Source organism: Thermobia domestica, chromosome 4 (assembly GCF_964235325.1).
Source record: "Thermobia domestica chromosome 4, izTheDome1.hap1.1, whole genome shotgun sequence".
Taxonomy (NCBI): domain Eukaryota; kingdom Metazoa; phylum Arthropoda; class Insecta; order Zygentoma; family Lepismatidae; genus Thermobia; species Thermobia domestica.
Window position 1 is genome coordinate 262857846 of NC_137457.1, and position 12358 is coordinate 262870203.

The 12358-nt window shown below is 36.1% G+C and overlaps 1 protein-coding gene across 6 annotated transcripts in view; it reads right to left on the reverse strand.

Moving 5' to 3' along the window:
- Nucleotides 1-12358, reverse strand: part of LOC145684035 (uncharacterized) — a 56102-nt gene that overhangs the window by 25181 nt on the left and 18563 nt on the right. For all 6 annotated transcript variants that reach the window (XR_014131230.1, XM_081755857.1, XM_081755855.1 and 3 more), the window contains 3 exons: nucleotides 10445-11199; nucleotides 4486-4689; nucleotides 1232-1402 (listed from right to left, as the gene is read on the reverse strand). Coding sequence is in view for 5 of the 6 variants with exons in the window: in XM_081755857.1 (XP_081611983.1) it covers nucleotides 1232-1402; nucleotides 4486-4689; nucleotides 10445-11199 (1130 nt within the window). In the remaining variant the exon portion in view is untranslated. The remainder of the gene's footprint in view (nucleotides 1-1231; nucleotides 1403-4485; nucleotides 4690-10444; nucleotides 11200-12358) is intronic.

A 12358-nucleotide genomic window follows, 5' to 3' on the forward strand; every position in this document is an offset into this window, starting at 1 on the left:
GTTTTCAATTAAATAAAATTATAAGATAGACGTAAGAAATTATGCTATATATACGCTAACGCTCTCGCCTTCGGTACGAGCGGTCCCAGGTTTGATTCACGGTGGGGGCACTCGGTCGAAAATGTGTAAAAAGTTTTTCAGGCCAGCCATAATGAATGAGGTTTTCCTGAGTTTTCTCAATCACACCAGGCAAATGCCGGGGTAGTACCTCACTGATATATCCCAGGCCGCTTCCTTAATCCTTTCTTCCTTCCAATTCCCCGGATAGTGTGCTCGCCGAGGGACATCATCCCGTATACGTGACAGGCTAAATGGCCACAGATGCCGACAGCCCAGAAATCTAAATCCTAAAGTTCATGCTATATTTACCACAAAATAGGTTTTGTAATAGGAGGTAATCAGCAATGAGTGGAATATAGAAGTTCGCAAATAATCAGTAATAATCAATTATTCGAAAATGAGTTTTATTACAAGAATTGGTCAAATAACAAGATGGTGAAATCTGTAAAATACGATTCAAGTAAGAACAGTTTACATGTATTAAAATCTCAGGAGGCGACTACAGAAATTCACATGGACATGTACATTTTTCAATACATGATCAGTAAGCAGCAAATATAATAGTGGGCTGTGTCAGTTGTATTACCGTGCACTTGGAGTTTCAACAACTTGTTAGTGAATCCGTGAAGACTCCATGACATTTTGACTTCAAAATTTCACACACAGCGAACAATGTGCTATGATACCGGTTCTCCCCGTCCAACCATATGAAACCACCATGCTGTTAAGTATAAGTATTGGAACATCCACCTGGTAATTAGTTATGTTCCCTCGACTTCCTTTTGTTTGTCCCTTTTAGCAACGCTTTAAGAGATTACGTTTCAGACGAGAAATCGAACTGCGGAACTATGTAATGGACTTTACCTATCATTGCCCCTACAAAAGTTATTTTCCAGCACGGCGTACTGCTGCCCTCAAGTTCACGGCAAATGCTTTTAATTGATACAGTCTCCACTTATAATTTATTTTCTCAAAACTTCAGTCTATAAGCCCATTGAGTACAGTATACTCAAACTTGGGAGAAAATCATTTCTCTTTATACGCAGACGTATATACTAAATATTTTTCCTTCTGAATTTTTCATACCAACTTTTACTGACGACTAACATTAAATACTCACTTACTTCCATTTGATCAATTCTTGTACAGTACTTGATCAATACATACCTACCTTTTATTACACTGGATGCAAACAAAAGGTTTCTCCTCACTGTGAGTGGCCATATGCTCCTTCATTGCTCCTTTCTGGGCAAAGGCTCGGCCACACACCTCACACACAAATGGCTTCTCGTTAAAATGAACTTGGCTTTTGTGTACCTGGAGCGCGTTTCTAGTCAAACATCTACGATAAAAAGACACTTTTTTTATTTGATTAATAATAATAATAATAATATATAAAAAGTTACTGATTGGTCATAAACAAAATGTTATAAAAATATATATTAAAAAATTTGGTCATAAGCAACCATAACTTATATAATAAGTAAAATACAGATTACAAGCATACCATCAATAAACATTAATAAAATATACTAGAAATATAAACATTGGCAGTGCGTAAAAAAAAATATATAAATTACGATAAAATAGTACACTAAGAAGACAGAAAGCATAAACATACATTTCAGTAAAGAGAAAAGTACAAATATGTAAGAAAACAACATAAAAGCATGTGTGTAATATCCGATTGTAAGAAATTGAAGAGTTAGAGATTTTTTTTTTTTTTAAATAATTTGTTGACATACAATAGAAAATGTAGTTTGGAAGAGATCCACAACAGTGTTCAACTTATTAGCCGTAAATAGATATAGTTGTAAATAGATGATGATAAATAGATGATAGTAACTTAGTTAGGTGGCTTAAGGTAAGAGCTCGTAAAAAGTAGCTGTCTGCTTATTCTCATAAGAAATATTTTCTTCTTGGTTTACTTTCTTCGTTGTTTACATGAATCAGCTACTTTGTTCTGATTTTTCGCAACTTTCTGAATTTTAAAGCTATTATATATATATAAAACATCACATAAAAAGTCTCCGCGGTTTTTTTGGTACATTTTCCCTTTCCCTTTCTATTGGCCAATTCTGGTCGCTTTTTCTGGATTGCTTCGTTCAAATAGTCGAGTTATGCACAGTACAAAACCTAATGAATGGTTTCGTCAGGTTGCAGGAACTCATAATGAACAATTCCCTTCCAATCCCACCAAACAGTCAACGTAACCTTGTTTGCCGACATTGAGTTGTGTTCCATCATGACAATGCGCGGCCACACACATCTTTGATGACTTGGAACAAACTGATGGAACTCGGTTGCGAAGTTTTGATGCATCCACTGTATAGCCCGGATCTTTCACCGTCTGACTACCATTTGTTTCGGTCTCTGCAAAACTCTCTTGATGGTAAAAAATTGGCCGACCGAAGCGTCGCTGAAAATCACTTGGCCAAGTTTTTCGACGACACCGATGGAATCATCAAGCTACCCGAAAAATGGTAAAAGGTCATAGATAATAATGGTTAATATGTACTTGATTAAAATTGATTTTTAATAAAGAAATTTTTTGTTCAGAAATATACCAAAAAATCGTGGGGACTTTTTATATGACCCTTTGTATAAATCATCTCCTCTTTTATTCTTTTACTGACAACGTCTACTACCTGGTGATCAGATTTTGGGTCAACGTAGAGAGATAGGGTAGTAGCACGTTTTGATACTCTATCCTAAGATCAGTCATGCTTAGTATGAAAATCAGTATTATCAGTAAGTTTCTAATGATTACGTAGTTTGCCACACACACACACACACACACAAAAAAGTCCTATAAGAATACTACTAGGTCATGCAGCAGAAATAATTACTAAAAAAAAAAGTTTCATTCACCTCAACATTAAATGAGGAGTAAGTTATATTTGGTGTTTTAGTTTGATATACACCATACTCATAACACTACTGTTTGACAATAACTTCAACCTTATCAGTCCTAACTGATGGAGTAAACGTAATTACAAATAAGGCTTTCCTCCTCGATTTAGATGCTAACTCAGAATTACTACTGCCGCAACCAACATTAAGTTTCCTCTGTTCTTTCTTTTTAAGCCTGAACTTTCCGATCCAATAACCACAGGTTTAGATATTTGTTTTTTATTTCTTGAAATCACTTGAGACCAAGGTTCAGAATTTTCATTTAAAGATATATTATCGACAGGTTCATTGTTACCATTTATGCTAGGGTACTGCTCCTAATCGTTCCGGGTCCGAACTATCTTTATACCCTAGATGTAAAACTGCATTAAGTAAAATCTTTACACAATGTGGGTTTCATATCGCGTTGAAGCTTCTTGAAAACTTTGAAAAAGAAATCATCCAATGGAAGAGTTACTACACCGACCCCAGCGAAAAATCAGGTGTTAATGATAAAGTGCAGTTGCCGGAAGGACTATAGCTATGTCAAAACGAAACGTCAAAATACAGGTTTAAGAATATCTTAGAGACGCTAAAACAGAATAAGTGGTTTCGGGAGTCTCGAAACATCTAAAGGACACACAACACAATACTGATCGAGCTCCTCCGTGGCTAAGCGGTTAGCGTACGCGCCTTTGGCGTGGGAGACCCGGTTCGATTCCCGGCGGGAGCTCATGTGGTTCGAATTCCACGTTAATCAGTAGGTCCACGTCTCATATAGCCTCGCTGCTGAACGGGACGTAAAACTCAAAATCAATCAATCAATCAATCAATCAACACAATATTGATGATTCAAGAATTTTATTTGGGACCAAAAGTGAAACAGAGACTTGTTTTCGAAAATTTGTTTATTTGCTTATGGAATCCAAAGTTAAATTTAGCTAAGGGGTAATAATTGAGAAATGCAAACAATATTAGTATATATATATAAAAAAAAAACACTAATATGAGCTGGCTACCTTCCATTATAAACGAAAATATACAAATTGAGTTCGCCATGTTACAGTGTATTAGTCAATTATTTGATTAGTGATCAGCAGCTTCGATAAGGTACTTTTTCTGCACTGCTCGATTCCTTTTACTTTTCTCATGTTCTTTATTATTCTTTACCTATTTTAATTTCCGTAACCAAAGCTCCAGGAAAGAGCCAAAAACTAAGACGTGTATCCAGGAATTACAGATATCTATAAGTAAAATAACCTTTCTTATTATTATAAAAATAGTGTGTCAATCTACTATTTGATGAGTGACCAGCTGCTTAGACAAGGCGTTTTTTCACACTACTCGATACCGATTCATATTACTACCCTGATATTTTTATTATGGTTTCCTCCATTTTAACCTCCGTAATCAAAGCTCAAGGGAAGAACTGAAAACTAGGATATGTATCCAAGAATTACAGATGTCTATTAAGTAAAATAACCTTTCGTATCATTTTGAAAATAAATTATTAATGAAACTCAGCTATCTTACCTTTTATTGCAGATATCACAGACAAAAATGTACCGTTCCTCAATTGGACGATGATTCTTCAGATGGCGTCGAAGCAAACATTCGTCATAGAAACGCCTACCGCATTCATCGCATTTGAAAGGCCACAATTCCTTTGGCCAATGGGAGATAACGTGTGATTCTAAAGCTGGTCGATTATAAAAACACTTCTTGCACTCGTTACATCTGAAACAACGTAAGCAAATTAGGCGGATAATGCTTCTATTATTTTGTATACTTGGTAATTAAATATTTACAAGGTATTTCTCTGTGTGCGTAAAGTATTAGGAAAAATGTAACTTATACAACCTAAATTTTTTTTTACTGAAAAAACTGGATAAAAGTTACTTATAAAACTTATGTTATCTATGGTTACTATATATTTCTTTATGGCTATACAAGCAGAAGCGTACCGAGGAAGGTACGCTCTCCCGGAAACTTCTTAATTTGGACCAGTTTTTATGTTTATTTTTATTTTTCTCTCTTTGTCTATATATATATATATATATATATATATATATTGATTGTAGTATTTTCCATAAGTAGAAGCTTTGCTTTGTTATAATTAAATATAAACTAATTATTTGCTGAGCAAAACTATATATTTTCGTTAAAATTCAACACGTGTTACAGTTTCGCCAACTAACTCTTTGGCTTCATCAGACACTATGTGATACAGAATAACTGTACAGTATCTTAGCTATTGTATGTATATACGATTGTACAGTTATACTGTATCGCATAGTGTCTGATGAAGCTAAAGAGTTGGTTGCCGAAACTGTAACACGTGTTGAATTTTAATGAAAATATATAGTTTTGCTCGGCAAATAATTAGTTTACATTTGATTGTAGTAGTAACAATCTAGTTTCTTTTCTGAATGAATAGATTTTTACTTCCTGAAAATTTTCAGTATTTGTTTTAATGAATTACTTCAGTTAACCTTTGAAATGTTGGGTAATGAAAACTTACAATAGATACTTTATTTGCGCAATACTTATTTATACAACAAGAAGCTATATAAAGCTATGAGAAAATATTGTACCGTATTATGTGTATGAAATTTATAAAATGTCGATATTTTGATTTTCTCTTATCAAAAATGAATTCTAAATGAAAAAGGTAAATTAAATTTTTCGAATATTTTCCAGAAATGAAGAATCGTAAGATTTTTCTTTTACTTTATGTAACTATTTTTTTTTTTTTTTTTTTTTTTTTTTATGGGATTTCTATTGCAAATAACGTTAAGATACAACAATGATGTACGAATGAATGAAACCATTTTTCATTAGAAAAAAATTAAAAGTTTTCCGTTTCAAAACTTTTCGGAAAATTTTCATCACTATTTCTCATCAGTCTAGCGGCTAGAGTGTGTGATTTTGGTGTGCACGATCCCGTATTCGATTCCTGGTGGGAAGAATCGAACACACTACAATGGTTCAGATACCACTTTGAACTCTATACCTCGTTCTTTTTCTAAAGCATTAGTTCTATTGCTGCAATAGCTAGTTCAGAATCGGAGGGATGTCCCTTCAGGCTCAAGGGTTCAATGAACTTCTTCATTGGCTGGCCTTTGTTATAAAGATAAGGCCAAATGTGAAGAGATCCTACTGAGGAGAAAAGGTCCATCTAAATTCTGAATGGGCAGTTTACTCATGTCATTGGTTCTGGTAGTGCACACGGTACCTCAGCAACAATCTGAAGAAAGCAAGTCCGTGGCTTGTTCTTTCCCCATTACCAGGAGGCTCCCGGATTACGATTGAGTGGTTTCTGCAAGGTTGTAGCCATACCAGGGATTTAGAATCTTGTGGAGTTGGGAAGTCTCTCTCAAAGAGGAAGATTTGGTATGCCTTCAAGCTTCGGTGTCGATATTTGGTATGCCGGTTACTCTCACTCGCTAGGATAGTTCCCTCCACCAGTACGTGTAACTCGTAATTGGTTTCATCCGATCTTGGTAATGGGTGTATTCCATTTTCCTTCTTTAGAAAGATTTAACAGTAGTGCACCGGAACTTAAATGAACCAATTGCAATTCAGAATACAGACATAGATCAAAATTGAAATTACGTTACATCTTTCTCATTGCCATGGCAATCGCCATTTTATCTTCTATGCAACATGGGATAAAAACCTAGATACAAATACCTAAATATAATGATATGTTAAGTCTCTCTCAAAGAGGAAGATTTGGTATGCCTTCAAGCTTCGGTGTCGATATTTGGTATGCCGGTTACTCTCACTCGCTAGGATAGTTCCCTCCACCAGTACGTGTAACTCGTAATTGGTTTCATCCGATCTTGGTAATGGGTGTATTCCATTTTCCTTCTCAAAGATACCGGGTTGCAAGGATTAGAGTAAAGAAGTATTCGATTTCTTTAAAGATTTCAGATGAATGGAAGCGAAGGAAGAAAAACACAATCACATAGATAATATGTTGAATACTGTCACGTATATCATATGCATTTTCAGGGAAGTTAGCGAGTTCACATGCTCTGTGAAACGTTTCCTCTGGCCTTGTATATATTTTGTGTATTTATACATTTTGAGATTGCATGAAATCTTATCTTGATCATCATCAGATATTAAATTTAACTAGTCTGGGGAAACTTGGATCCCGTAGTATCGGTATCATAGGTAACATTACAAACATGATCAGAATTCTTGTTTAACTGCTGGTTACACGCCATATAGATCACACTATCTCGTTGACGCGTTAGATCAGATCGTCCGTATGAACACTAGGTCTTCCGTTACGTTAATCGTCATGAACAACTGAACGCTCTTCCCGAGAAATTCTCTGCACCATTGCGTGACCTTCACTTCAGTCATTACTGTCGGTCTGTAAATGATACACAATTGCCGATGGATGTCTGCTGCATTCTATCCTTTGGCGTTCAGAAATCGTATAACAGAACTCACTTCAGACTTGGCGAAATCCTGTTTTACGGGAGCCATTTCACCTTGCTGCTACTCGCATATACGTAACTCCACTCGGATGATTCTATATCTCTTGCAAGTACAGAATATTAGGGTATGCTGCTGGGCATGCTCAACTTGATCAGTGTTGTGAACCCCGCACAAAAATCACTGGCCTTTTTGCTTTTTATGAGCCCTGGGTATATATATAAAAATGAAAACCTTGTAATTCGCCTTGTTACACAAAACATAATCATAAATAAAATGAGTTTACCAGATTGCAGTAGAAAGTTTGTTCTTCATTAATTTCAGCAAATTTTTATGATTTTTTTGATTATTCCAGGATTTTATTTTATTTTTTTTTATTTATTTATTTTTAATTTTTGTTTTTCGAAAACTTGAATAATTTCAAATTTCATAGCCATTAACTCAGGATCCATAATTCGCATGAATATTAAGCAAGTCTAAATCTTATTTAATGTCTCAAGATCGCGTGTATTATGGAGATCACGTTCGATTTAACGGGTGGTAACATAATACACTAACGAACTGGAGACGGTAATAGTCGACATGAAATTAAGCAAAAAAAATGTCTAATCAACATGCGCCGAAATCGGCAAAGTTTTCACATGAGAGGTATCGTAAAAGCAGTGAAGGTGCTGGTAGAATGACGAATACTTCATGAATGCAGAGAGATATTGCTGATAGGTAAATGGATTACACAGAAAGTCGCACCCTTCAAATGCAATGATATATAGAGATGGGAGCGGTGCGATCGCCGCTATAAGGGGGATTCCTGCAGTTGTGAAATTCATGTGCGGATTCTCCATTACGCGCAACCAACTGTAGAGATTACCATTACATGGCAACTGTCCTTCTCCAATCTGTACCTCACTGCATTTGTCACGTGCGACTTTCTATGTAATCCTTTGACCCGACAGAGCATATCTCCGGATTCATGAAATATTCGGCATATCAGCTCCTTTCCAGCTTTTTCAACAACTCTCACGTGAAAACTTCGACTTATAGGCCCACTAATCAGAATTCTTTTAAAGATTAATTTAATGTTCGTCACCTCCTCCAGAGAGAGATAAGTGTGGAAAATAAAATGGGTGACTAACTCAATCAACAGAATGGAAAAAATTAAATCTTTTAAGTTTTACACAATTATGCCAGCTAGGCTAAAGGAGACTGTGATTATGAGAAATGAATGAAATGGTGGAATGAATTAAGTGGGAGGAAACGAGAGAACTCCAAGAAAACCCACGCAAACGGTGTTTGTCCACAGCAAAGTGCACCTGGCGCGAGCTGGGATCGAACCAGAGATCCCATGCACCAGAGGTGAACGCTGTACCATTGAGCCACCGCGGCCCCTCAACAGAGTGGAATGTCCAAGCAACATATGGATCGCAAACAAGCTTGACGGAAGAGGTGCAACTTGAAGTATTTGCTCGTATGTCTTGTACTTTAATACTTTTAATAAAACAATCCCAATTTTTATTTATGCTCTCTTTTATCTGGGCATGTAAGTTTTAATAAAGGATAGTTTTTCAATCCCGTTTTCTATCTCAATGCTGTATTATTATTATTATTATTATTATTATTATTATTATTATTATTATTACTATTAATTTGTTAAGCACTGTAAACTGATTGGCCTCATGGCCAGCTACTGCCGATATTTTAATACTGCAGAAATAGGCACCATCCTGATTTTTTTTTTTTTTTTTCAGGTTTAAGATTCCCCTTCATCCTACTTAAGTAAATTTCAACGCAGCCAGCTTTACGAATAGCGGAAAAGTTTTAGTATTTTGCGTCTACATGGGTATAAAAGACGAGATCGTCTATCGACGTGGGCTCATCAGAAATATGACTGGGCTTTCCGTTTGATGCAGTTATCTTATGCACAGACTATCAATGTGTAATATCAACACTCATAGTTATAGACTGCTTCCTACCACACTATCTTGCCCTTACGAAAGAGGGATTACAGGACCATGCCAAAGACCCCGGCTACCGGAAGTGCACTCGAATCAATATGAATGAATGATTTGAGTTTAGCATCCCTTTCAGCAGCGAGACTATATGAGACGTGGACCTACAGCTTTAAAAAGGGAAGAGGAAGAACAGGATTTTGATTTCTGGGCTTTCAACATCAATGGCCATGTTAGCCCGTTACGTTTGAGGGATGACGTCCCTCGGTGAGCACATTATCCGGGGAAAGGAAAGGAAGCGATTTGGGAATATATGTTAGGTACCAGCCCGGCATTTGCCTGGTGTGAATGAAGAAAACCTTATTCAGGATGGCTGGTCTGGAAAAGCTTTTTACACTTTTTCGGCCGAGTGACCCCACCGGGAATCGAACCCGACAGCGCTCGCACAGAAGTGAGAGTGTTAGCGACTATGCTAAGCGGGTTCACAGCTTAAAAGTGGGATCCGAACCAGATGAGCTCCAACTGAGAATCGACCTTAGGTTTCCCGCATCGAAGACGTGTACACTAACAATATAGTTACGAGGAAGTTCTCGGAAAAGCACTCGAATTTTGTGAAATAGTTTATGTAGCACCGACCTTAATTTGTCAGCCTTACTCGTGCTTCATTATTTCAGTATTTAAACTAAGGATGAGCAAAACCTGTTTTCAATATTATATTATGTATATATACAATTTAAGTTTTCTGAAAAGACCGGTTTAGTTTTAATCGCAACCGTTCACTATCTTCTCCAAAAGAGTTCTGGGTGAAATTAGTGTGGTTTTTGGCAAGCTGGAGTTTGTTGTTGTTCTTATAGTATTCACTTACAAGTTAACAAAGATTTTGATAGAAAGCTAAAACCAGTTTTATAAAAAGAACTGATTTTGAAAGTTTTCGAACGGTTTTTTTGAGCCCACCACTAGAAATTGAGTCAGTCAGCCATTTTTTATTCTATACACATATTATCTTATGCTTCGATCTTTTCAACATTAGCTTATCAGACAATGCTTTGAGTTTTAATAGATATTCTTATACCTTCCTTTACCATTATCAATACCTAAAATTAGTTGAGTTTTTATGCCTCTGTCTATGCCTCTCCAATGATCTTCGACAAGTCAGCACCTTTCCACATACACATTCTATTTGTGCAGAAACATTATGTTCACTCATACAATGTGAAGACAGTGAAGACCACGTACTTAAAACTAGTTCACACACATGACACTTTATCGAAAAGTAGCTTGCTAAACTTCTCTCCTGCATTTTTTTGCCAAGAGGTTTAGTGCCTGTTTCACTACCAACATTGAGATCATTATTCTCCACACTTTGAGAGAAGTTTTCTTCCTCTTCTCCTGCACTTTTCTCATCTGAATTCACTTCGTTTTCTGAACCACTTTCTCCCTTCTTAAAACTATTACCACTGGAATTTGAACACGAAATTTCGTTATCACTACGTATATTATTAACCAATTTTGATTGTGAGCACTTAGTTTTTTCACCTCTTTTCCTTCTCGATTTAGATTTTTCATTTTTCTCTCTGTTTAGTTTATTAGGTTGTTTCGCACCTTTCTTCTTTCCCGATTTAGGCTTTTCGCTTTCTTTTCTGTTTAGTTTCTTAGGTTGTTTCGTATTATTCAGTTGTTCAATTTCCGAAATCTGATAAGCACTATTCACTAGCGGTATCAACTTCTTCTCTTCATCTACAGGATGTACAGAAACTTGTAACTTATCCTCCACCGCATTCGTTACTTCAGACTCACTATCTACCGTATCCACAAAATTCTCAAGGGGATCAAAAGTATCCGTTTTGACCTGAAAAAATACAGAAGAAAATGTAAGATTTATTTTGCTGTATTTTGTCATAGCACAACTGCACCGATAATTAGAATCAGAAACCCATTACAATAAAACGCATCTGTACAAATCAAATTAATACCGAAATTACTTCCCTTGGCCACCTACCGGTACTTCATTCGACATCATATCAGTGAAATCAGATTAACTTGACCATCTACTTTATCTGTGGTACCATGTTAAGTTGGCCTCTTCCATAACTTGGCTACTTACTTTACCTGGCAGTATATCTCGGCCTGTTCAATAACTTGGCCACTTACTTTATCAGGCAGCATATTTCTGGAACTATGTTAAGCTGGCCTCTTCCATAACTCAGCCACTTACTTTATCTGTTCACATACCTTGGAATCTTGTTAAGTTAGCAAATTTTCCTTACTTACTACAGTCACCTTAGTCATTTACTTCATTTAGTAGCCTATCACTGGAATTACGATAAATTGGCCACTTACCTAACTCGGTCACTTATGTTATTTGGCCCCACGTACGAGGAACCAAGTAAGTTGCCATCTTTCCTAACTTAGCACCCGCTTCATTGGGCTGAATATCTTAGGTACCATGTAGATATTCTATTATTGTATTATTTTACAAGGTTATTTGAGGTTTAACATTCCTTTCTGGCATTAGAAGTATACAAAGTATGGAGTTACAAATTAACCTGGAATCCAAACAACATTGAGAATCGAAACCAGGTCTTCTGTACCGAAGACAATGCAGCTAAAATTTAGTATGAGAGCGAGCTGTATCCGTAATACTTCGTAGAAGTTGGACACTTGCGTGCAAGTAGAATATTTCTGAGGTACTAGACGTGGTCGATTTACAGACTTCACACTATCTTAATTATGTAATGGAAACGTGTTAGTCTGTGCATCACGTTAAATTATTAAGCAGCTGAATTACTAGTAAGTGTAGCCACCTGCGCTGCTTTGACGTTAATAGATGTCAGGTCATTTGCAGAATTAAAACGATTGTGACGATTTAATTTGCAACTTAAAAACTGTATCGTTTCAATTTAGTTATTTCGAAATAGAACAACGGTCATAATCTTAACTAGATTTCAGCACTAATATTTGTGTATTTCTACAGTAATACATTGTGAATTTTTCGGTTAAATGCTATA